Source organism: Ips typographus, linkage group LG12, assembly GCF_016097725.1.
Source record: "Ips typographus isolate SLU linkage group LG12, UJ_Ityp_2.0, whole genome shotgun sequence".
In the NCBI taxonomy this organism is placed as follows: Eukaryota; Metazoa; Arthropoda; class Insecta; order Coleoptera; family Curculionidae; genus Ips; species Ips typographus.
Window position 1 is genome coordinate 7,135,921 of NC_138433.1, and position 26,948 is coordinate 7,162,868.

The 26,948-nt window shown below is 34.6% G+C and overlaps 1 protein-coding gene and 1 long non-coding RNA gene across 2 annotated transcripts in view; both read right to left on the reverse strand.

Annotated features, from left to right (window-relative positions):
- The window catches only part of LOC145736753 (uncharacterized), a 63,416-nt gene extending 61,949 nt beyond the window's left edge, over positions 1–1,467 (reverse strand). The window contains exon 1 of the long non-coding RNA XR_014180093.1: positions 1,083–1,467. This is a non-coding gene — a long non-coding RNA (uncharacterized LOC145736753). The remainder of the gene's footprint in view (positions 1–1,082) is intronic.
- An 18,487-nt stretch (positions 1,468–19,954) lies between these two features.
- On the reverse strand, positions 19,955–21,325 carry LOC145736211 (uncharacterized). Its single transcript, XM_081990514.1, has one exon. It carries the CDS (start codon positions 21,323–21,325, stop codon positions 19,955–19,957), a length of 1,371 nt encoding a protein of 456 aa, XP_081846640.1.
- Positions 21,326–26,948: the final 5,623 nt, after the last annotated feature.

Sequence of the window (26,948 nt, forward strand, 5' to 3'; positions counted from 1 at the left end):
TCTTTCTGTGAAAATGGTGCTGTAACAAGAAAACATTTGTTTTTTGTTTCATCAGTAGGGAGTTCGGTGACTTGAATGCTAAGCGATTCATATCCAGGCTTTTTTGTAACGAATTCTTGTACCTGAGCGGAGCTAACAGATCTCTGTGCTCTGTATAGGTAAATCCAAACTTTTTTTTGAACGCCCATAAAGTTATTTGAGGCTTCTGAAGTTCCTAGGGTTTTTTGTTTTGGGGTGCTATTTTGGTTTCTGTATCGTCTGCGGTGCTGGGACTGCCATTCGCCGTTTTTACCGTCAGTGTTGTTTTGATTTGCTGTGGTTGCATATTCCACTGCCTGTTGAACAGCAGCAGGGCTTATTATTTGGGTTTTTTTATTGTGGACTTGTTCGTTTTTAAGAAGGTGCTGTTTATTTAGGTCCAATGAGTGTGTGGTTATGTTGTCGTTGTGGTTGTTCTTCTATACTGGTGGTCTTTGTTGATTGTCAGCTGTTGTTTCGTTCATTTGAACTACTGATGTGGTTCGACTTTCCCGTTGAGAGTTGACAGTGTTGACACCGAAGTTAGACCCATAACCTGGCTTTTTGAGTTTTTCTTCAAGAAAACCTATTTTCTCTTTAAGAAGCTCACAGTTTTCAGCTAACAGGCTATTTTTATCCTCCAGTTCTTGGATAATTCTTTGAAGAAGTGCTTCCCGGTCGGATGGCTCGTTCGCAGGAGCCATATCTGCTAAGGCTGTGTACTCTTCATGTCGGCATGTTGAGCTTTTCTTTTCTTGTGCTCGTTTAAAACACGAAGGATGGTATGTTTCCTTACATTTTTGGCACTCAATTGGACTGTTTGATACACTTTTTAAACAATAAAAACAGTTTATTGCGGTAGGATTAGTTGTTTTTTGGAGACGAACGTTACTTGCGACCGCCGCGCTCGCCATCTTGGTTTTTTAAATGTTTCAGGATAGTCATTTTCTTTTAGAACATTAAAAAAAAAAAAAAAAAAAAAAACGAAATTTCTTGTAATTTTGTTTTCATTACAAAACCCACCTTTCACTACAACAATAGATAACCTTTCCTATTGGAATGACAAAAGTCAAAATTTATGTCAATTTTTATTGACAAAACCCTTCTCAGAGTTCCAAATTGAACATTATCAGGTTTAATATTTATTAAGTTGTTGTTTTCTGTGTTCTGCCGTTGTGTTCTTTCTTTTTTAGATTTTTTTAGATTTTTTTAGATTGTGGTAGATTTTCCACCGAAACGTCAGCGTTTTTAGGTAACAAGACCGAGCCTAAGTCAGTGGTCTTGTGTTGGGACGACTAGGTTAATGTTATTTTCAACTTAGTTGAAAATAGTGCAACATTCCATTTTCCCAACAAACCTTTTTTGTGTGAGACAGAAGACCCAATAAACAAAGAAAAAATGAGTAACTCGTCTCAACAAACATATAGAACATATCTCCAACAAAGGTATGGGCCTCATATTTTTTCTATATTTCGAAATTTAGAACACAAATTTATACAACTTACACATTCTGAGAACGGTTTAACATTTTTATGTAAATGCAGAAACAATGATATCATTCCAAAAGGTCTAAGACTCAGAGCATCTTATTACAATAACAGAATAATACGTATTCTAGAAAGAACGAGCAAATCTTTAATAAGAGACAGAATACAATTCCACAGACATCATATATTTGTTTTGAAAAATGATATTAACTTTATTAAGAATGACCTTCAGTCAAAAGTCTCATTTAATGATTTTAATCATATGTGGCAATGTATTCTGAATAGCTATCATATAAATTGTAATAAGCAAAAACAAATTCATATCAATAAATTTAATAATTTAAAGGAAGAAAAAATACATATACAACTTGTAAATAGTCACAATCAGGTCAATAATCTTCAACAAAGAACTGTAATAAATGTTTCTAGCAAAAATTTATCTGATAGCGAAAAACTTGTTCTTTCAAAAGGTTTAAACTTTGCCATTACACCACAACACATTCCCAAACTTGATATTATTTCTGAAATTGAAGAGACAACTCAAAATTTGCCAGAAGAACATCAACAAGAATTTAAAATAAGATCAAAACTTATCTTAGAAAAACAACACAAAATCAAACAAAACCTATCCAAACCTGAACAACAAGCATTATACTCTCTCAAAAAAGACAACAACATAAAAATACTTCCAGCAGACAAAGGTAACGCACCACATTTTTATGGTGTTCCTAAAATTCTTAAAAATAACATGCCATTAAGGCCAATTGTGAGTAGTATAAATTCGCCTACTCACTCATTAGCTCGCTTCTTGCTAAACATTTTAAATCCTTTAGTAGGTAACACAGATTCTTACATAAAAAACTCTCCTCACTTTCTTGAAAAACTCAAACATATCGACATTAATCCAAATCATATTCTGGTAAGTTTTGATGTTGTAAGTTTATTCACAAACGTCCCAGTTGACAAAACTCTTTCAATTGTTAGATCTAAATTGCAAAATGAGTCAAGTCTTGCGGAACGTACAAGCTTAAGCGTAAACACTATTTTAGAACTTTTAACAATTTGTGTTAAAAAAACATTCTTCCAATATGGAGATGATTATTACCAACAAAATTCTGGAATGGCAATGGGTTCTCCATTGTCTCCAATATTAAGTAATATTTTTATGGAACATTTCGAAGAAAATATCATTAATAATTTTAATTATAAACCAACAATCTGGTGGAGATATATTGATGATGTTTTCACAATATATTCATTCGGTAATGATCATCTCAAACAGTTTCTAACTCACATAAACTCAATAGAACCCACAATCAAATTTACAACAGAAACTGAACAAAATAACGAACTTCCATTCTTAGACATTCTAATCAAAAAAGACATAAACAAATTTGAAACAAAAGTATACAGAAAACCAACCCACACAAATAGATATTTAAACTACAAATCCAATCATCCAATAATGGTAAAAAAAGGTATTGTAAAAAATGTATTTGATAGAGCCAAAATTATTTGCAATAATGAACAATTTAATAAAGAAAAATTATTCATTAAAAATGTTCTAAAAGAAAATGACTATCCTGAAACATTTATTAATAAATGTTTTAGGGATTTAGAATATCCAAAACAATCTGGAAATCAAAATCAAATTTTACCTTTTACTAACCTTTTTATTCCTTACATTCCAGGTATTTCTGACAAAATCAAACAAATAGCTAAAAAATATAACATCAGAACAATATTTAGAACTCAAAACACATTAAGATCACACTTAACTAAAACAAAACCTCACAATGAAAATGAATCTACAAGAAACGTGATATATAAAATTCCTTGCGAATGCAATCAATTTTATATTGGTGAAACCTCCAGACCTTTAAAAAAGCGTATTAAAGAACAACAAAATTATTTAAGAACTGGAGACTTTCACAAATCTAATATATGCCAACACGCGTTTGATAATGATCATAGAGTCAAATGGAATGAATGTAGTATCATAGACAAAGAAACTTTTTCAAAAAGACGTAAAATAAAAGAAAGTGCATATATTAGATTAAACCATGACTCCTGTGTTGCTACATCCTCTATTAATATTGACCAAACTTGGTTAAATATTCTAGAGGAGGAGATAACACTTGGTCATATCAAACGAAACTGAAATTTCTTGTAATTTTGTTTTCATTATAAAACCCACCTTTCACTACAACAATAGATAACCTTTCCTATTGGAATGACAAAAGTCAAAATTTATGTCAATTTTTATTGACAAAACCCTTCTCAGAGTTCCAAATTGAACATTATCAGGTTTAATATTTATTAAGTTGTTGTTTTCTGTATTCTGCCGTTGTGTTCTTTCTTTTTTAGATTCTCTGAAGACGGTGGTAGATTTTCCACCGAAACGTCAGCGTTTTTAGGTAACAAGACCGAGCATTTATTTGAAACTGACAATAATAATTTACTTTTCAACGTAAAGTTAGAGACTTGCAAGTGTTGTCTGCACACGTTGAAACGTCATGTCTAGGGGCGTCCTTGAACCCTCACAGGATATGATTCGCTCATCATGCACTGTCCAACTGAACAAATTTATTCAAGATTTCTTAATGACTAAAAAGAGAAAACAAATTTGAGTCCTAACCTAACCCAATTCTTTTTGTTTTTTATTATTTGTAATACACCTTGTTTTAACTCCAGATTCTGGTTTTTTGTGTTTTTTTCTTTGAAGTTAAAAAATGCAGTGGTTTAGTTGAATTACTTCAACCTTATTTTAATGTAATTTTTTTTGACTTCCATACACTTAATAAACCATAAAGTTTAAGAACAATTTAAAAAAATAAATCTATAGTTAATATTTTTTTTGTATAAAAAAAATATATTTACTTATTTTGGAGAAAAAAAAAGACTAAACACTAAACCTATACTTAAATTAATTATAAGGGCTACATTGCCCCTGGCTCATGGCGACCACAGAAAAGTAACCACAGCCCTTGAACTGAAAAAAACCATTCCACACATTTTTATATATATATACAGGGTGTCCCGCGAGGTAAGGGACAAAATTTCACTACGTGTTCTTTAGGTGAATTCGAGTCAAAAATGTTCTATGAACATGGGTCCGCAAATGCTTCCTTACCGAGATATGATTTTTTAAATTTAATAGTGATTTTGTACCAAAAACTACAATGGATCTCATCCACATTATTAAAAGGGCTAGACTATGCTTACAATGGGAAAATGGGCACTTTGAACAATTATTATAAACAGTTATTTTCCAAGAGGTATTAATTTTTTTTGTAAAAAAATATTTTTGTGAGGTTATTGTACTTTTCAACACAATAAAACTATTAAACTTAAAAAAATCATATCTTGGTAAGGAAGCATTTGCGGACCCATGTTCATAGAACATTTTCGACTCGAATTTACTTAAAGAACACGTAGTGAAATTTTGTCCCTTACCTCGCGGGACACCCTGTATATAAACAATCTTTATTTTTCCAGCGAAAAAAAGGCTATCGACCACAAGTGGTCTTTCTGCCTATGTTTACAGGTTCATATTATATATACATTATCTTATTCCTAATCAATATTTACAAATTATAGATAAAAAATAATAATAATACTTCTATTGGAAGAGTTCCAACAGCGTGGATGCGGGAAAGAGGTAACGGGATTGTCTTGTTGGTCTTGTTAAGCACAGTGGAGTAATTATAGTCCAGTTGTGTGGATTGTTTTTCCATTTGTTTTGGAGTTGTACGAGTCTGTCAGTTATTTTGGTCATGTTCGTACGTTCGTAGAGAAGTTGGTTGGATGGGTTGTGTAGAGGGTTTGCAGGATGTCGTATTTTAGTTATTAGTCTTAGAGCAATCTGTTCGGTGGTTTGTGTGTATTTTTTAGTTTTGTCAGTAGCGTTTGCTCTAAGTATGTGTCCGTAGTCCAGAACTGGTCTACAGATGGATTTGTAAATTTTAGTTGCTGTTTTTGTGCTAATACCTTTGTTTTTGTATGTTAATGACCTAAAGTGCTTCGTTCTTTTAATAATTTCAGTTCGTGCATTTTTAAGGTGTTTTGTAAATTTAACTTTTGGTCTAGTGTCACTCCAAGGTATTTTACGTCATTTGTGCGATCAGTTGTGTGATTGTCCGCTGTAATAGTTGGAGAGTCGTCTTTGATTTGATAGTTTGCTAGTAATAGTTGGTTTTTAGTTGCGTTGGGCGTTAGTCTCCATCTGTAGAACCATGTCATAGTGTTGTCAGTAAGTAATTGTAGTTTTGACACTGCTTTTGACGTGGTTTTGTCGTGCACAATAAGTGCAGTGTCGTCTGCGTATTGTAAAATGTATGCTGTTTTGTCAATTTGGTTTTTGTCCTGCTTATTATGGTTGTATGTCGTAGTAGGGGTGAGAGAGGCGAACCTTGCGGTAGTTCCTGTTCAAGACTGAAAGCAAAAGAAAGTCTATTCGAACGTGAAGTTGTCTATTTTCCAGTAAGTTTCTGATTGTGTAAAGTAAGTATTTTGGTGTGTTAAGTCTATGTAGTTTGTAGAGTAGTACTTTGTGCCAGACACTGTCAAAAGCCTTGTTGACATCCATGAACAAACAAGCTGTTTTGTTGCCGTTGAGATGCGTTGTTTGTATGTTGTTAGTTAAAATAAAAAGTGGGTGTATAGTCGAGTGTTTTGGTTTAAAGCCAAACTGGTATAGTGGAATGTGCTGTCCAATCTGTTCTGGAAGTCTGTTTTTGATGATGAGTTCGAGTAATTTGCTTAGTACTGGAAGTAGTGTAATAGGTGTAATTTTGTAATGTAATGTTTGTGTTCTGTAATTTTGAGTTTGTGTGTTGTCGAGTTCACTTTTTGAAATCGGTATTATTATGCCCGTTTTCCATGCATCCGGAATTATGTTGTGGCGAATGCAGTTGTTAAGTGAGTCTAGTATAAGTTTATGAGTTTCGGGGGTTAAGTTTTTCAGCAATTTGCTTTTAATTTGGTCCTTGCCTTGTGCGGTGTTCTTTAAGTTAGCTAGTGCTTCATCGTATTCAACGTTGGAGATTAACGGAAAAGTATTGTCTGTTGTCAAAGTAGTTGTTGTACCAGTCATTTACTAAGGTCCAGTTTTGGACGTCAAAGTTAGGGTTGGTAGACTGGAAAGCCTTCTGAAAGTGCCTGGCAAATGCGTTAGATTTGTCTTGGTCTGAGTATTGTTCGGTGTCATTTTCGTCTATTGTTCCCAGCGGATTGTTTTTTTTGTATCGTGATAGTTTCTTAATTTTTTGCCAGTAAGTTTTTCCGTTGTCATGTTCGATTTCTTGGTATGCTTGCAGCCATTTGTCTTGTTTGTATTGGTCTATTAAAGTCTTGACGTTTCTGTTAAGTTCGTTAAGTTTTCTTTTTAAATCATTGTCTTGTGTGTGCGTGTATAGTCTGTATAGTTCTCTTTTTCGTTTGATTAGACGCAGTATAAACTTTGGCAGGGTATGTTGGTAGAAAGTGGTTTTTACCCGTGGAGAAAACTTTTCCACTGCCAATGTCAATTGTTCTTGTAAGTTTTCTATGGAAGGTGTTATCGTTTGCGTTTGTACGTAGTCATGTATTTGTAGTTGAACTTGTTCTATGTTTGTTTTGTTTAAGTCAAATTTTTGTGTGTTATCTTTCGTATTTAATGTAGGTTGTGTTTGTTGTATGTTAATATCAAACGTTATGGCTAAGTGGTCGGAGCCTAGTTCGTTGGTCAAATTAACATTGTTTATATTATTTGTCAGGTTTGCTGTATGTAGTATTAAGTCTGGGGTCGAGTCTTGGTTTTGTGGCATCAGAAAAGTAGGCGGGGTTTGTTTTTTTAATAAAGTCTGAGTTGTCTAAAAATCTGTTTAGTTGTATTTTCTTGTTTCTGTTTAAGTTTAAGTCTCCAATGATTATAGCATACTTGTACAGGCAAGTTTTAGTCAGTATGTTTTGTTCGATGTCTGAATAAGGATGGATGTATACAAGCAAGATATGGATCTTGTCGTCAAGGTAGGGTATAGTAAAGTGGAGGCAGTCATTTAGAGGGTTATTTAAGGAAGGAGGGTTTGCTTTGCCTAGTTTTAGTGTTGGTTTCAGTAGAACAGTGGCACCACCTCTGGCATTGTTTAGTGCAGATGTACTGCGAGTCCCTGTAAGTCGGAGTTTGTCCCAGTTTTGTTTTTGTTTCTACAAACAAGCAGCAGTCAATGTCATTGCTCTCTACGTAATTAAAGATCAAATGTTTTTTTGTTTTTGAGTCCGTTAATGTTGGCGTATACTAGTTTTAAATTGAATGTTCTATATTTGAAATTGTTTGTCTTAGTTGGTCTTGGGGCTCTGTAGGGGAATTTTTGTTAGGAAGCAGCATGTCAAACATTAATATGTACATGTGATTTGCAATAAAGACGACCGAGGTGTCAATGTCAAAATCATCAACAAACTGTTTACGCAGTTTTTTTTAATAGCTCCTCACGGTTGATGTTGGTGGCTTTATTCAGTTGATGCTTATACTTATTAATAATAAAATCGTGAGTAGTCATTGGCAGATGAATTCTGCTTTCTTTTGTAAGTACTTCTGACACCTCGGTAGTCAGTCAATTTTTACATTTGGAATACCGTTAATGGGAGCAGTGGGCCTCTTTGGACACTTCATACTCCATGCAACGTGGTCGTCTGAGTTGCACGCGGCGCATTTGACAGGTAGCGGTGACTGACAAAAATTTGTTAAATGTGGTCCAAAGCAGTTCTTACATTTAGTTGGAGTCTTACAGTCCTCTATTCGATGGTCGAATAAGTTGCACTTACTGCATGGCACAGGAATTGGCGTTGGTGGTTTACTTTCTATGATTCTGAAGACCCTGCCAGGAAAGTGCACTGCGCGATCATTCATAAGTTTTTTGTAGGTGGTCAGGTCTCCAGTTATTAATCTTATCAGTAGGGTTGGGCTGTTCCTCTCCCGAGAAATTATTCTTTTGCAGAATCTAATTTTTAACCCCAGTTTTTCCAACTGTTTTGAGAACATCTCGTCTGTACGAGAGTCTGTCTGAGTAGGATGGTGTGATGTGGCGGCTAGTTTTATGTTGTTGAAGTGTTGATAAGTTGTTGGTTTTATGTAGTTTGAATGTTGTTATTACCCAAGCAACACAAAACCGTATATTACTCGTTTATTTCTATCCGCAACTATCCTTCACTATACCGTGTATGTAAAACGTGTTATATACCGTAAAATGTCCGCGACTTCTACGTGTGTTTTTGCTCTACTACTAACCATTTTATATACATTATGTGTAAGCAAAGTTAAACATATATCAAAATTGGTAAATATACTCGTTCAAAATTCGTTGATTCACAGTTGAATAAAAATGTTTTAAATACGTTGTTTATTACTTCGTTTATACGTGTATGACAATTAGCGGATAAACTTATATATGTGAATTATATTAAACGTTTATTGCTATTGTCGTATACCTATAATCCAAAAAATAATTATATACGTATACGAAATATTAATAATACTCCTGTATAGAATTTTGATTTTATACGTACTGAAATGCCCTATAATATTGAATGTTAATTTATGCTTATGTTACCTATGATGATAAACAAAAGTACAGTTGACAAATATATATATTCAAATCCTTGAAATATCACAAATCAATCATTTATAATGAATACAATACTCCTGTAAAAACTTGATTTAAACACTTATGCAGAAAACAAAACAAATATAGAATGGCGTAACAATGTAATATACAAACAGAAAGGTGACAAATTAAATAGCAAACGTAACAACCAAAACATTTACCTGTTTACTATACATTGTTGCGTTATCCCATTTTGATTTGATTTTCCGTTTACAACCTAAAACAAAATAAAACATTCTTAAGCAGCTAAATTTTACAGTTAAAATAAAAATTCTAAACATTTATTTTTTTTTCTTTGGAATAGAGGTACCGATGCTTAGCTAATTTTAGCCAATCTTTTACTGCGTTATGAATGTCTGTGTCTGTCAAATCGGACCTTTCTCGTCCGGAGTATGATAATTTGACTGCCTCTGTAAAATAGTGTACAAAAATTTGTATTTATGCCAAAATGCAAAATAATTTTTGACACTTACCATTGATTACGGACAACATTCGGGTGGTTTTAAACGGGTGTTTGTCCCTCCCAGACCAATTGAAATGCTGTGCCACTTTGTTCGTAATCAAGAATTTTAATATATTCATCACAGTGTTGCGGACACTGGAACCACCAATCGCCGCTAATCGTCGTCTCTGCAAACGTATATTCATTAATTACATAACATTAGCTAAAAGTACATTATTATTTGAAATTATAAAATTTGTAATTCCTGGCACTTAGGTCTAAAGTAATAATTTCAAACATATTTTGCTTGTGGCTGGAGATGCCGCAATAATTTTTAGATCAAGAAGTAAACAATAAATTAAAACAAACTTACCATATATAAAGCATTATTTTCATCTGCAAGAAATTCTTCCACAGCTTTATAATCTTGTTTGTTTGAAATTGGTAAATTGGGCATTGAAGTAGGTCTTCTGCAGTTGTTGAATCACACTAGTCTGTTGATTCCGTTCAATCATGTCCAGTTTGATCATCTGTTGATCCTGCACCTCCCGAATATATTTTATTTCTTTTAGTATGTTATCTAACATTGAAGCCGAGTACTGGGAACCATTTGAATACATCCCCATCTGTGATCCAGAGGCAGATGGAATGGTACTATTAATTGATTTATTGAGAATCACTTCATTGGCTGCATGGTTTTTGGAAACATCTTTCAAGTTGTCATCTTCATCATCGCTAAAGTTCTCTTCTGAAGACTCATTACTTAAACTATAATTCAAATGCTGGTTATTGTAAATCTTTAACAAAGTTAACACTAACTAGTTACTATACCTTTCAAATGTTTTAGATAAATTTTCAGAACCATCAGTGTTTCTAGTTAAGCACGTTTACCATTTCTTGGACTACCATCTTTCCACTGTCAGATGTACTATTAACGTTGGAAATATATTTCTCCAAGTAAATACATGACTCTTCATAAGTATCTGGAAATATAAAAATATTAATATTGCCCATACATGTAAAGTAACAGATAAATAGTACCTACCTAACATATTCAACAGTTTTACCACATTATACTGAGGCCAAGCTTTTTTTGGAGCCATGTTTAGCTTCACCATATTATCTAAACCTTGTTGAGATGTATTTCGTGGCCAGTAGCAAAATGTTTGGCTTTCTGTCAACCAGCTTAAAGGCACAATGGCACATTCCTTTTTTTCAAACTCAATAATGGCATACATTTTTCAGAATCTGGTGATAATTCTTATCAGAAGTGTAATTTGAACATATTTTTATAAACATAGGTGTAAAATTAATCAAAATGCTAAATCAGAAAAAATACAGTAATTATATTACTGAACGAAACGAGTGACTAAAGTCGTAATTCGATGTATTTAGCTTGCCAAAAATACACACTCATTTTAACGAAATATGTTAGCTTATGGTGCACACTGTTTTTACTTTTTTTTTATTGAAGATGACATTAATACCAGAAGATATAAAGAAATACATAAATTTAAATTATATAATATAATTAGAATACGTAGAAGTTTTCTTTAGGTGCGTTTTTAAATAAAAATCACCTTGTATAATGATCTATTTTTTTATGATTTGTAGGTATGAAGTACAGGTATTAGAAAATACCCATCTTTAAATGGAAGTGATAAATATTTGCAAGTGATTTCAGAAACATTAAATGTGACTCGTTCTTTAATTTCACCTCTACCAAAATAAATACCTAACTTTGATGACTCGATAGGATAATGATAGCAGTCTTCTAAGTATTTGAAAGTGTTTGCGACACATTTGTATATTCCGTCAATAAATAAAATTGAGCGAATTTTATGAATTTTGTTTAAGTAAGCAACAGTATTATTTTTTTCATCTACAGCAATAACGAAATTGTTTAATTCAAGTTTTTTAAATTGACAATAATTATGGTTAATATTAAAAGCACCAAAATTTTTAATGTTTGTTGTTACGTTTTTTCTTGGAGCACTTTTTTCTATTTCGTTTAGCCGATTAAAAATTTGTTGAAGGGGAAGATATTTTCCTCGAACTTTTCTTTTTAATTGTCCCAAATAATTCTCAAACACAAAACAACTATAATCATCCAAAGACCCATAACGACTCACATCATCGCAAACATGGGTTAAAGAGTGAATATTGTATACCACGAAATAACAATCATATACATCTGGACTAATATTTACAAAATCAGTTAATGCAGATCTTGCCACTTCAAGGTAAGAATTTGTTAAACGCTTATTGCTTAAAATAAAAGCAGCACAATGAAGTAATAAGAAATGTTTATAGTTAGCATCATTTAAATAGTCTTTCAAAACCACAAATCCACAGTAAAGTAGAAAAAATCTGTATTCGGTGGCTTTCCAGTACTTGATAAAAGATAAAGTTCTAATTTTTCTGGGAAAATCGTCTGCAGTATGTTTTTTAATAATAGCAAGTTGTTTGTTAATATTAATAATTGCCGTTTGATGTAGCTTAAATGGACGTTTACCTTCGACCCAATACTTAAATAATCTTTTCATGGACCCTAAGTAAATTAAGTGCATTGGATCTAATACGAACTCTGAGATTAATTTTACATTAAGTTTCAAAAGAGGTGATTTTTCTTTAATATATCTGTTGGCATCAATATCACCTATAAAATCGTCATCTTCTCTAGATTCAGCATACGTATTAACAGGATAAAAGTGCTTATTGTTTTTATATTCGCTTTTTATTACGCATCTCTCACAACCTGCCTTGCTAGTGTGTCCCATGACTTGTTTGAGATAAGCTCTTGCTGGTGCGTCGCAAGTAAAAAATAACAGTTTGATTTGATATACCTGATTTAAATATTCAAAACCATGAAGCAAGAGCAAAGAACATTCTTCTATAAAACTTTTTAAATACAAAGCCAGTGAATCCGGCTTACCACTTCCAAAAAATATAGCTACCGAAAATGGTGTCTTATTTTTGAATACTACGCTTCGCACTAATATAGGCCAAAATTGACCTACACCATTGTTAAATAAAGGTATTCCGTCAATATTAATTTGTAGCGGTATAGGCTCGTTTTCAATGAGCTTGTGTTCAAAACCCTCGTCAATCCTATTTCGCAAACCCTTCTCTAAACCCAGATAAATTAAATCTCCATTGTTCAAAGTATATTTTTCTACTGATCTTGGTGTTCCAAGAATACTCCGAACATCGTTTTTTAAAAAAGGAAATTTAGGCCGTATGAGCTGAAGTAATTCATTTAGACATTTGTGTGTTACATTATTTCTACATACCCAAGACTTTAACTTTTTTAAAACAAGTAAATTATTATTAATATCAGCTTTTTCTTCTAATACTTGTTTCTTTGCAATAGTTTCACTTTCATTGCAAAATTCATCAAATATATACATGTTATCAGTAGTTTGAGTTACAGAAGCATTTCCGTTATTGTCATGTATTATATTTAGTTGTGAATTGAAACTGTTTGAATCTTTTAAATTTATATGGGACTCATTTGAGTTAACTAATGTGTTAATTTAAACTTCAGAACTATTTGAAGTAGTACACGTGTTTGTGGAATATGGAGAAGGTAGAGTTGGACTTGAGTGTAATATAAGTCTTTTCGTTAACTCTACATCGTTACGCACTTTACGACGTAAATGTCGTTTAGAAATCAGCTTTGATTTAGGCATTTTGAATATTTTAGCACATATGTTTGGTATGCTATCGTTTTTTTATTAAAAAGTTTACCTTTGCTATAAAGAGTTTGAAGCTTTTTGGGTAAAGCCTAAAATAAAAAAATAAAAAATTATAAACGTAGTCTCACTATGAAGTGTTGTCAAATACAGTTTAAATATATTATTTAAAGTCAAAGAAATAAAATAAAATAAAATAAAAAATGTACTTTACCATTCTAAACTACAGACCAAAAATCTTTGTTATCTATACAGCGTGTTACAAATTCGATGCATTAGCATTGCTATCTCAGAAACTGTAGTAGATCGAGGTTTAGTTAAATGAAGACAAACTTGAAAAAAATGCGTCAAATTTGTAACACCCTATATGCGACTTTATATATTTACACGATGTTAAAGCTTATATAGTAAACTAAAGTTATTTTTACTATAAAATATATTATAATTAAAGTTCTGTTACATAAAAGTACAACATTGTAACAATATTGGTGTCGCATTGGTGTGTAAAATTAATTGTGAACAATTACCGTCGTAATGGAAATTATGTTTTCCTTCTACTTATATTTATATCGAACAGTATACACATAAAATAAGTATACTGTATCAGTGTAATATACCACTATAAGCACATGCACTATAGATATAATTATAACTTCCACCATCTAACTAAAATCGTTATTACCGACGGTAATTTTAAGCAAAACTGACTGAATACTGAATACTCTGAACAGGGAACACAAGTTTCAGGCAAGTGAAAAGAAAATGTCGCTTGATTTGCTAAGATGCACGATGCACGTTTTGTGGTTATAGGTATGTATAATTTTTGCCAACTCTACTTACCGTTGGCGATAATTGGTACACTTTTTTCACTTAATACTGAGTTACTAAAAAAGTAGCCCAAAAACTCTGGTGCCGATGTAGGCTGCAAATCAAAAATACTTTGTGCAATTTGCACAAGACAAAAGCTTGAGCGGCGTAATTTCTTTGCGTTCACGAGATCACGACGTTTGCGGCGCGTTCCACGTTTGCCGTTTGCCCCTTCCACCTTCCACCTCGGTCGACGCGCCGTTACCCGCGCCACCTGACAACAGAGATGAAACATGCGCGGCGTTGTCATGTTGAACTGTTAGTATTAGATTAATACTAATCCCATAATATTTAATTCGCTTTTCTATTAACATGACATTAAAAAATATATATTTTAAGCATTTTAGTTATTATGTGTAATTTTGTTTTAGTTTATTTTATAATATAATATGCTAAACGTGTAGAAGTATTAAAAATACTAAAATTAGTTACTATTGAGTTACGTTTATTAATAAGAAAAATTGGCAACTAGGTATGATAAGTATATCAGAGACCCTTTCGTTCGATGCGTGATTTCGGACCCAAACGCGTTATGATCTAAAAATTACATGACACCATGATTTTAAAATCACATGGAGGTCAAGTGACTTTTGAATCATAACGCGCCGTTTGGATCCTAAATCACAAACCGAAAGAAAACGTGGTGTTGGTTTTTGATTTTGACCCTTTTCTTAAATGGCGGAAATAAATGATGAGTATGGATATTTCGAAAAAAGTAAAACTTTAGTTTTCTGGGAGCAAGACAAGGATAAGACACTGTTGTACATTCGATGGTTTTACATGGCTTGTCATATACATTCATATTGCATAAATATACTATACATATCCGTATAATTAGTTTTATAATTATAGTTTATTGTCAAGATATATTTTACATATACAAGATATGTATATTATATATAGGATATATGCTGTGAACAATAATAGTATAATAATATTACTATTAATGGACTATTTTATTAACGACCATTTTTACATTGTTTGTTGATGTTAATATAAATAAATACTTATTAAAATCAAACCTCACATTTATTTTATGTTAACAGTAAACCTAAAATATAAAGTTAAAAAATATTGCAAATATACGTGAATGGTAGCCATTTATTTATATGCATAAGAACAGCCATTAATATTTCTAAATCATATCAATTATGTTTTATATACGCATTATATACGTTTAGTTAAAATGTAGTATATGAAAAACATATATTTTTTATACCATAAAATTTGCATTCGTGTATTATACAGACATAACGTATATTAAACGTATATTACACTAGCCTGTGTTGCTTGGGTATGTTGTTTTGCTTGAGTTGTTGCAGAGTCTCGGTGGCTCTGTCATTGTCATTTGTCTTAACTAAAAAGTAGTTTTCTTGTCTGATAATGATGTCTTTTTTGGGGTTTAGTTCCTCCCATCGGATTGCCAGTTGAACCCGGGTTGTTGCAGGTACTGTATTTAGAATGAAGGTGTGTGTAAATACAGGGTTGTGGTTGAGGGTTTTTTGGTTTGACGTTTTGGTTGCATGTGCTACAGCTACAGTGTTGTCGGTTGGATTTGTAGTGCGTTCTCCCAGAGCAATCCTCTTGGCCTCTTGGGTCGGTGTTGTAGGAGTAGGTTGTGAAGATGCCTTGGGTTTCCGTCCGCGTTTTTTTGAGGCTGATTTAACAAAACCACCGTCCTGGGAGGCATAGTCCGATTCGGACTCGTGCGAACTCCCAGGATACATCCTTCTTTTTGAAAGGACCGTGTATATATTTTAAACAGACACGACAAACTGTTTACAGATCTTTGGAATTGTTTCGTAGTTTATCGTTCGAAGCAGCGAAAAGCGTTTTGCTATCCGTTCACTCGGTACGTCTTATCTACACGAAGGTTTCGAGGAGACTCTCCCACACATTTTTTTTGTATAAAAAAAATATATTTACCTATTTTGGAGAAAAAAAAACTAAACACTAAACCTCAGAAAAGTAACCACAGCCCTTGAACTGAAAAAACCATTCCACCCATTTTTTTTGTATAAAAAAATATATACATTTACAGTACACAGAAATAATTGTTTAGGATACGCTCTTGAGGACGAACACTTAGTCATTAAAGTCCCAAAAAAGAAGACACTATGGAAATCGCAAGAACAAAGATTTATTCTTCTTCACCTCCTACTAGTGATTCAGATTTGCTGGAAGCTCAGAATCAAAAGAGAAATACTAGACCGATTAGACGAGTATGTAAATCTATATTTTTATTTATTTTGGGATTTTTTTTGACTTCCATACACTTAATAAACCATAAAGTTTAAGAACATTTAAAAAAAATAAATCTGTAGTTAATATTTTTTTTGTATAAAAAAATATATTTACCGATTTTGGAGAAAAAAAAAATTAAACACTAAACCTATACTTAAATTAATTATAAGGGCTACATTGCCCGTGGCTCATGGCGACCCCAGAAAAGTAACCACAGCCCTTGAACTGAAAAAACCATTCCACACAGGCAGTTTGGACAAAATGGACAATGAAGATGAAGAATTCAAAAATGTTAAAACTACCATGATAAGCTGTAAACAGCGACGAGAAATGAACCGTTGATATTCTATTTCAAAAGCTATAGGTGGCGCTCATAATAAGACAACGCGAACGCATGTGACTTACAAAACTGAAATTGACAGATGAACACGTCTTGTTATTATCTGTCAAAAACGTCACCGTAGTGGTATAAGAAAGGGAACCAAAAGCAAAAGTAAAGAAGCAACTTAAGTTAACTAATTAATAATAATCTTATAAGTTTTAAGCAGAATTCAAATAAAATCAAAATTATAATGATGCCGTACACTATGCCATCAATGTTCAGCGCCGTCATGGGGAAATACTGGTTCGAGGACAATCGCTTCTGTGGGTGGCTGGGCAGCTCTGTTTAATAGAATGTCTGCTGCATCTCTGTCTCTTCTCGTATTGGAGCTGTTACTTTGTCGTCGTTTGTAGAACCCGAATAGCACCATAAGTGTGATAACAACAAGTGTAATAGTTATTACTGTACCACTGAGGCTTGTGATTAGAAGGTGCTTTTTGACTGTCTCCCAATGCGTGGTTTCAAGTTGTCGTTTGATATTCATTTCTTCACTCCTGACTTCATTAAGCTTGTTGGATGCGTCAATTACAGGTTCGTCAATTAGCGTGGTTTCTCTTCCGTGCATAACTGGAAATAATGATATATTTTGTAGTACAGGTTTGGAGAATGCCTGTAAGACAGTGACACTGTCTGACCTCTTAGGCGTTAGGATGTTTTTCTTAGTTTGAATGAGGCAAGTTGGAGTTGTTTCTATAATAGCAGTCTGATTTAGAGACACATCGTTTCGAATTCCATCGCAAATAATGGCAATTTTAGTTTTTTCAGGCGTAATTGCTAACCATGAGTTTGGAGTGTGTAACTGTTTCCATATTATTGATGATATGGAATGCTGTGTGATTTTGCATGAGGTATTTTCTTCTCGCTGGTATACTTGGTCTATTACGCAATTTAGACTAGTCTCTATGCCTCTTGTTGTAGTGGGTGAACATACGAAGACATTTTCCGCAATGTTCAGACTGTTGTTCAACTCATATTCAGAAATTTGGAAGTACAACTGTGAATCATAATCGATTGCTAGTAATTCGTTTGGAATATCCAGGATCCAATAGGACTTATTTTCTGTCTTCAGTGGAATTGGAGTCGATCTGATTAGCATAAATTCGTTGTGGTTTATCATCACAAAATATCCATAGACGTGGATAAATTCTTCACTGTGTTCCACTCTGGTCTGGAGCACAGGATAGGATATTATCTCGATGTTGGAAGGAATCTTTGTGGACGCAGCTGCTATAATCTCTTCAATGTGGGTCGGAGATATTAAGTCATATATGTGATCTTTGTGGTAGTGAACATCTAACAATCATTTATAATAGTCCAAAAGTTCATCTATGTAATTGGAGACCACTTGATATGAACTAAGAATGTGAATTGTCAGTTTATTTTGTATCCACAAGTCGATACCATGCTTCCATTTCATTTATTGAAGCAATGCCTTCATTGATTTTCTCCCGGAATCTTTCGAGTTGATTGTTGATTCTGGATTCGGTGTCATTAAAAGTAGATAGAGCATGTAGCATGAATTTGGTTTGGTGGTTGGATGCCTTGATTAGCTCCTTTTGGTTTTTATCTAATTCGTCAATATTTGTGTAGATCTCATTATTTTCTCTGAATACAGCGGTAAGTAGTTTTCCCAACGCTCCTCTTTTTTCACGCTTGGATACCACAGTTTGTAATCCGTTTTGTATCCATTGAAATTGTTTTTCCTTCTCTTTTAAATGATGTATCAGTGATATGCATTGTGTGTCCCCTGCTATTGATTTTGCTCGTTGACAGAGGTTGTCTATCTGATTAATCGCATCTTGAACGTTTATTGAGTCGTTTACCATTCTATTTTTCTCGTACTTAAAGTCAATTCTAAAGGTGCCCCTGTCTATTCGTGCATGTCCCATGTGCTCAATGTACAGTCCTGGTGGAGGATAATGGATCGAATATTGAGTTGCCTTGGACGCTTGGATCATCACAACAAAAAGAACAGCGATCAATACCTTTTTCAACAAGTTTCCATCTCCCAACATCGTCCGAGTTTATGGTTGTAGATATTGGATCGGGAAACGATATAATTTCTCTTCCAATTAGAAAATGTCCTGGAGTTAAGGTTGCTAAATCATCTGGATCATTTGATAATGGGCACAGAGGTCGAGAGTTAAGGCAAGCTTCTATTTGGTGAGTTAATGTCGTCATTTCTTCATAAGTTGGTGGTGTGTCGCTAATTATTCGCTTTAAATGGAATTTCATAGACTTAACGCCAGCTTCCCATAGTCCTCCAAAATGAGGAGAAGCTGGGGGAATGAAGTGCCATTGGGTTCCACCTGCAACTAAGGTATCTTGGATCTCTGACTTCTGTATTGTATTGTAAATTTCGTCATGGAGTATCTTACTGGCTCCTATGAAGTTGGTGCCGTTGTCACTATAGAGATGCGCACATCGTCCTCGTCTGGAGATAAATCGTCGGAATGCTGCCAGAAACATGTTTGATGACATATCCCTGACAACTTCTATGTGAATTGCCTTTGTAGCAAGACAGACAAAGATCGAGATATATCCTTTATAAGATCTGTATCCTCTGCCTTTTGTAGTTTTGATCTGAATAGGTCCTGCGTAATCGACGCCGGAATGCAGAAATGGGTGCGACGGTGTAATTCTGGGAACTGGAAGATTTCCCATCTGTTGCTCAATTGTTTGACCTTTGAATCGCAAGCATCTTACACAGTGGCCAATAATCGTCTTTACTCGGCGTTTTCCATTTATTATCCAAAAACGGCTTCTTGTATAAGATAATGTCAGCTTATTTCCTCCATGTAGTGTATTGGCGTGAGCGTTCAGTATTACTAACTTTGTCAGGTGACTCGCATATGGTAAGATCATTGGATGTTTGCTATCGTAGCGTAATATTGAGTTTTGTAATCTTCCTCCAACTCGTAAGACTCCATTATCGTCCAGCCATGGAGTAAGATTGAGTATTTTGCTACTAGTGTCTAGTTGAGAGCTCTTTTTTAGTTTTTGTATTTCTGGTTCGAAATTTTGGATCTGATCAATCTTGACTAGGTGTGTTAGGGTATCTCCCAATTCATCAACTGTGAGTAGGGTATGCGATTTCGTTTGTTTCCTGCATTTTTGAATAAATCGTCTGCAGAATGCTATAACTCGAGTCATGTGGTTTAATGAGGAAAATCGCTCTAGAAGTTCATTTTTTGTTTCACTATTTTGAGTTGCGATTGTAACATGGTGACACATTCTGTCTGGTTTTGGTTCGTCGGCGTTATGATGGTCGATTTTAACCACGATGGACCGGACCACCACATTGCATGGTTTTTTAATAGAGTTGGGCTTATTCCTCTTGATATAATATCAGCTGGATTGTCGTCTGTTCGTACATGGTGCCAATGTTGGTTTGGAACTAGTTTGGTGATTTCTGCTACTCGGTTGGCTACAAAATTCTTCCACCTCGACGGGTCCCCTTTTATCCACGATAGTGCTATTGTTGAGTCTGTCCAAGCATGTACGGGGGTATCTTCTAGTGATAAGGTTGTAGCAGTCTTTTTTATTAGATGTGAAAGAAGCACGGCAGCACATAATTCTAGTCTTGGTAACGTAACTTTCATTCTTGCTGGTGCAACTTTGGATTTGGCAATTAGCAGAACTATTTCTGCTTTGTCCTGAGAATTCTTTACTTTCATGTAGACTACGGCTCCATATGCCTTTTCAGAACCATCACAGAACCCATGTAGTTCCACCTGACTGCTTTTGACTTGGTGGGTCCACCTGGATATAGTAATTTTTTCGATATTTTTTAATTCTGTTCGAAACATTTCCCATTTGCTTTTAATGACGAGTGGCACAGGATCATCCCAATTCAGTTCCTGCAGCCATAATTCTTGGATAAGGAGCTTCGCTCGGATGATTATTGGAGCTAACCATCCTAGGGGGTCGAATAACTTGGCAACTTCTGAGATGCTTCTCTTAGTGATGTTATCACTGGTCGATATTTCGGTTTTGAATCTAAATGTGTCATCATACGGAGCCCAGTGTATACCTAGCGATTTCCTTATGTCATCTTCAGTTATTTCCAACGCTGAATGATCCTTAAGTTCATCCGGAAGATTTTGTAGTAACTCTGGTTTGTTGCTGGACCATTTCCGCAACGTAAATCCTTCTCGTTGAAACATTTTGATAAGTTCGTCTTGTAGTGACAGAGCTTCCTTTATATTATCAGCACCTGATAACAAGTCGTCGACATAAAAATCTCTCATTGCTGCTTTGGATGCATTTGGAAAATTGTGTCTCTCATCGTGGGCAAGCTTTTGTAACGTTTTAATAGCTAAGTACGGTGCTGCTGTTGTCCCATAAGTTACAGTCGTTAAGCAATATTCATTTATTGGTGTGTCACTGTCAAATCTCCATAAGATTTTCTGATATTTCAGGTCGTCGGCGTGAATCTTTATTTGCCTGTACATTTTTTCAATGTCAGCTGTGATCACTACTTTCTGTGATCTCCAGCGTAGTAATATGTCTGATAGTTCTGGTTGTAATCTGGGATCTGCATACATGGTATTGTTGAGGCTCAATCCTGATGAAGTTTTACTGGAAGCATCAAAAACCACCCTTAATTTTGTTGTAGTGCTGGTGCTTATTCCTTGAATACCGGTTGATGTAGGATAATATATCGATGCTGCAGCTCTGTATGTGGAAGCATTTTTATGTGACCAAGATTTAGATATTCCTGCATGAATTGCTTATAGGCGATTTCCAGTTCTTTGTTACTGCTCATTCTTTTTTCTAGCTGGAACAGTAGTGCAGTAGCTCGTGATTTTGACATTCCTAATAGACTCTCTTTTCCGTTAAATGGGATTCTAACGGTGTATGTTCCATCGCTATTTCTTGTAGTGCTGGCTTCGTAATGTTGTTCGCAATATTCAGCATCTTCTGATAACGGACGTGTTTGTGAGATCTCTTCGACTTCACAAAATTTGGTTCATTGTCTATCTTCTTCAATGCATGTTATCATGCTGAGAACTTGTAATTTGTTGCCTGAATTTGTTGGTAAGTTTCCGGAAAAAATCCATCCTAATTCTGTTTGTTGGCCCAGGAGGATGGGCATCAGGAGGCCCATCTTCAGTTTTTCGTATGCCTTCCAAGATTAACTGGGCATATTCTCGGGCTCCAAGAAGTATATCTACTGGGCCAGGTTTGTAGAATAATGGATCAGCAAGGATGTCGTTCTTCCATTTAATATGTCTGCGCCAAGTCCTGTAACTTGTGCTTGAATTTTCTGTCTGGCCAGGCCGAGTAGACTTGCAGCCTCTTCGGTTATGAATGCTGATTGGGAGCCAGGGTCGATTAGAACTCTCAGATTTTCATAGCTTCCATAAACATTTCTAACTCTAATGAGTGCTGTTGCCAAAAATACCATCTCATCTTGTCGGCTAACATGGCTTGTTGTTTCGTTTTTGAACGCTGGTCTTCTGTTCTGTGGTGGTTTCCATGAATCGATGTGTAAGTATGTATGATGGTGGTTGTTGCAAATGCGGCATTTCATTGATGAATTGCATTTGGATTTGTAGTCATGGTTTAAGCAGTTCAAAGATAGCTTTTTGTCCTTGGCAGCTTTTAGTCGAAGTTCTGATGATAAGGCTTTGAATTTTGTGCAGTGGTAAATCAAGTGGGCTTCATTGCAGTACTTGCACGCATCAGTACTTCTGGGTTTGTTATTGTCATTGTTGTTGTTTGAGTTGTATGGATTTTTCTTTTGTGCATCGGACATTGCTTCTAATGATTGGAATCTTGCTTGAAGAAATCTTCTAATTTCAACAAAGTCCTGTATTTCATGGGGCTTGCTTAGCGATTGTTCATAAAGCTTGTTGGTTTCATGATCCCATTTTCGGCAGATGATGCGACTGATAATAGGTCCCCAATTAGAAGTATCAATTTTTAGATTATTGATGGCTTCAAGACATTCCACAACTGTATCGTGGAGCTGCTTTATCTTGGATGGTGACTCATGTTGAATTCTAAGAAGATCTAAGATCCTATCCATTAGTTTGGAGACTATGAGTCTATCATTGCTGTATCTGTCATTGAGAATATTCCAAGCAGGATTATAGTTGGTTTCTGCTATGGACAAGTGCTGGATCAGTCTTCCAGCTTCCCCTCTGACATGCGTTTTAAGATACTGCATTTTCTCTATTGTAGTAATTGTTGGATTTTCATGAACCAGTTTGATGAAAATATCTCGAAATGTGACCCATCCTTCGTATAGGCATTGTCTCGCAGTTTGTTGTACTCCTTGAATCTTGTCTTGTAGGTTTTGTACTGTTTCTTCGTACTGCTTTTCAAGGTTTTGTATGGGATTCTTGATGGTATGGTCAATTTCCTGAACTTGAAGCTCGATGTATATTTCAGAGATAACGTCCCATTGCTTGGATAACTTCTCTAGTAGGAACTGATATCGGCTTTTCGGTGCTTGACACTGGTTCGGATTATAATATAAGGCTTCTTGTTGTGCGAGTGGTTTGGCTGCCTGAAGAAACTTTTGTTTGGAATCGGAAATATGTTTGGTAATTTCTTGGACTAGCTCTTGTAGTTGACAAAAATAACTGGTTGTGAAATACGGATGCGTCGGAACGTCAAGCTTTATAAGCTGTTTATGGTTTTCTTCAATGCTTTCCCAAATGGCCTCGAATTCTGCAGTTTTCTTGAGAAAATATGGTTCTATGGTTTTTCCTCTCGTGGGCGTCTTTTTTGTAATTGGTAAATAGGTTTTTTAATTTTTTACCCAAGGTCTCTTGTGACTTGGCGAGTTCGTTGGCTTCTTCCATTCTTCTAGGTTTGTATGTCCTGGCTTCTTCTTATGATTTCAGTAGGTGTTTTTTTTTGTTGTTTGTTGTTTGTTGTTTGCTGGTATCTCAACCGATTTCTTTGTTTGGTTGGGGATAGTATGATTTGGTCAAGAATTGTATAACCAGGCAGTGCACTTGTTATACAAAGGAATAACTGAAAAGAACCACTACCACCCAAGGTATTCTTGGACACCGCACAGGCTTGATAAAATTCTAATCAGTTTGGAATGCTGCAACCAGACAAGGCACTTGTTACAGAAGGAAGGAAGGTATGTGTGTTTATTTGTAAAGGGAATTAACTGAGAAGAACCACTCCCACCCAAGGTATACTTGGGCACCGCACAGGCTTGAGAGAATTCTAATCAGTTGGTTTTTTGAAGGTTTTTTTGCTCGAAGGACCAATGTAAATTCCTGTAATGGAATTCAGGAAGAATGCTCAAGACACTTGGTAGTTTACTCTTGTATAAGGTTCAGGTTGGATGGTTGAGTAAGAACCGCTGTTGGATTAATACTGATTTTTATTTAACAGTTAATACTATTTATACAAATTAACAAACGTTATAAACAAATTGAATTAACATAATAAGTGCTGACCAATATTGTTCTGTGCTCCACATTGGAAGGTTCGGTGATTTTCCTGCTGACGCTGCGTCTGGTACCTGGTTGCCCGGTGACCTACTGGCGGTGCATTAGCGGCAATAACCTAGTTAGTTACTTTTGTGTTGTTTATGAAATATATAAACTGATATTATTTTTTATGACTAACTGTGAATTTAGACAAGTGTATTAAAAACTCAGTGCTGGTTGGTTTGTGGTAGATTGAAAATTCTATGGGGTCAACTGATCTGTAAAGTAGAATGTCAAGAAAAGGTAAAATATTTGATAGCCCAATGGTAAACGATCAAACCATGCAAATTATTGATGTAGTTAAAGAAATCTTGCAGTTCAACCGTAGTGCCATTGAAAATATAAATTATGTCATCCACATATCTTTTTTAGGAAATTACCTTGTCAAAATAATGGTAGGAACTTACCGGAGACATGTTAGCAACGATTCTCGGCAACGAAATCGGCAGTTCGCTTTTCCACCAGTGGTCGCGCGTATTCACTTTACGCTTTCTACCGTTTGTTCTCCAGTCTAGCCTGCTCTTGCTATAACTACTGTAGAAATATAAAATACAATTAAAAATTAAAAATGTATTATAGTAATTATTAAGTAATTATTGTGCATCATTCTAGGATTATGTGAAAGATGCAAAGATAAGTTAATAAACTTAATTGGGGCTTGATAATTAAGTGTAGCAGGTGTTTCTTTTCGGTAAATCGTCTTGGTATACATGTAGCTATAATGTTCTGAAGAGAACTTTAAAAGGCCAACCCTTATAAAGGACGTACGGTGAATTAAATGAGCGGAGGTAAGAAAAATAAACCAAGTATTTTGTTTAAACATTTTTTAAGAGTGAGGGTTAATTAAATGCGAGGTGGTGGAAAAAGTAACTTATCTGCTTGGACATTTGGTTCAACAGCGAGTGCCTTAGAAGGGGTTTGAAGCCAAATTACTTTTCCGAAGCAACTCCACATCTGCGTCTTCCAAAAAAACGTTACATCTGACCATTAAGGTGTGGATTGGGCTGAAGTTCAATCCGACGCGGAACTTTAACACTTCTGTATTATTTCGTTTAAGCACGTTCAATGCCTTTACGCTCTTACTTAATCTCGAAATGGAGTAATACCTTATATTTTGTTTATTTAGCGTAATATTTATTACTTATGTTTTGCAGCAATAGCACAGCACACGTGGCAATGCGCAAACTTGCCGTTTTCCTAGCCGATTCCGTAGATTTAATTGTCATTCTTTCTGTTATGTATACTATTGTCAAAGTAATACGCATTGTAATAAAGAACAATGAATGCAAATATGCCCTGGACATTTTTTCGTTTACTTTTGAAATTAGTGAGTTGCCATATTGGGCCCTAAAGTGTTCATTGTTACACAGAAATAATTGTTTAGGATACGCTCTTGAGGACGAAGTCATTAAATTAAGGTCGATGGTGACAAAGTTTTTCAGTGGAGCCGCCCCTTATTTCCCAATGAAAAAGGTCCTTCTGCTCTTGTGGAAACTCATACTTATATCGTTAGGCGGCATGGCAAAGCTAAATGTAGTTTTTTACTGATTTAATTCTGTCTAAACAATGTATTTTGTAGTGATAAGAAATAAAACTGGAAAAACGCCGGAGTGCGAATTTACCGCCCCAAAAAAGAAGACACTATGGAAATCGCAAGAACAAAGATTTATTCTTCTTCACCTTCTACTAGTGATTCAGATTTGCTGGAAGCTCAGAATCAAAAGAGAAATACTAGACCGATTAGACGAGTATGTAAATCTATATTTTTATTTATTTTGGGATTTTTTTTGACTTCCATACACTTAATAAACCATAAAGTTTAAGAACCATTTAAAAAAATAAATCTGTGGTTAATATGTTGGAGAAAAAAAAAGACTAAACACTAAACCTATACTTAAATTAATTATAAGGGCTACATTGCCCCTGGCTCATGGCGACCCCAGAAAAGTAACCACAGCCCTTGAAGTGAAAAAAACCATTCCCCACAGGCAGTTTGGACAAAATGGACAATAAAGATGAAGAATTCAAAAATGTTAAAACTACCGTGATAAGCTGTAAACTGCGACGAGAAATGAATCGGTGATATTCTATTTCAAAAGCTATAGGTGGCGCTGATAATAAGACAACGCGAAGGCATGTGACTTACAAAACTGAAATTGACAGATAAACAAGTTTTGTTATCATCTGTCAAAAACGTCACCGTAGCGGTATAAGAAAGGGTACCAAAAGCAAAAGTAAAAAACCAATTATAATTTGTTGTTCTTTTGTTTCATTGAATGTCAAATGTAATTTTTGACATAATTTAACTTTCTCATGGAAATAATAATAATAATAATAATAATAAATCATTTATTTCTCCAATTAAGCATGCAAAACATGCAACTGAGGAAAACGTCAATACATTTAGAAGAATCATCAAATAATGCGAATACATCAAATTGACAAACTTAATACAAAACTACATAAATTACGTTACATCTAAAAACTCTTCCACACTGTAACAGTTTCTCTCAAGTAAGAGCCGCTTTAATCTATACTTAAACACATTGACGTTAGGTGAATTTTTAATGGAATCGTCAATGCGGTTATAAAACTTACACCCGTTAAAGAAAATGCCTTTCTGGTATAACCCAGTTCTGTGATAATTCGGCAGCAACTGGTCCTTATTACGTGTATTGTGTGAATGCGATGTACGATAAATTTCAAA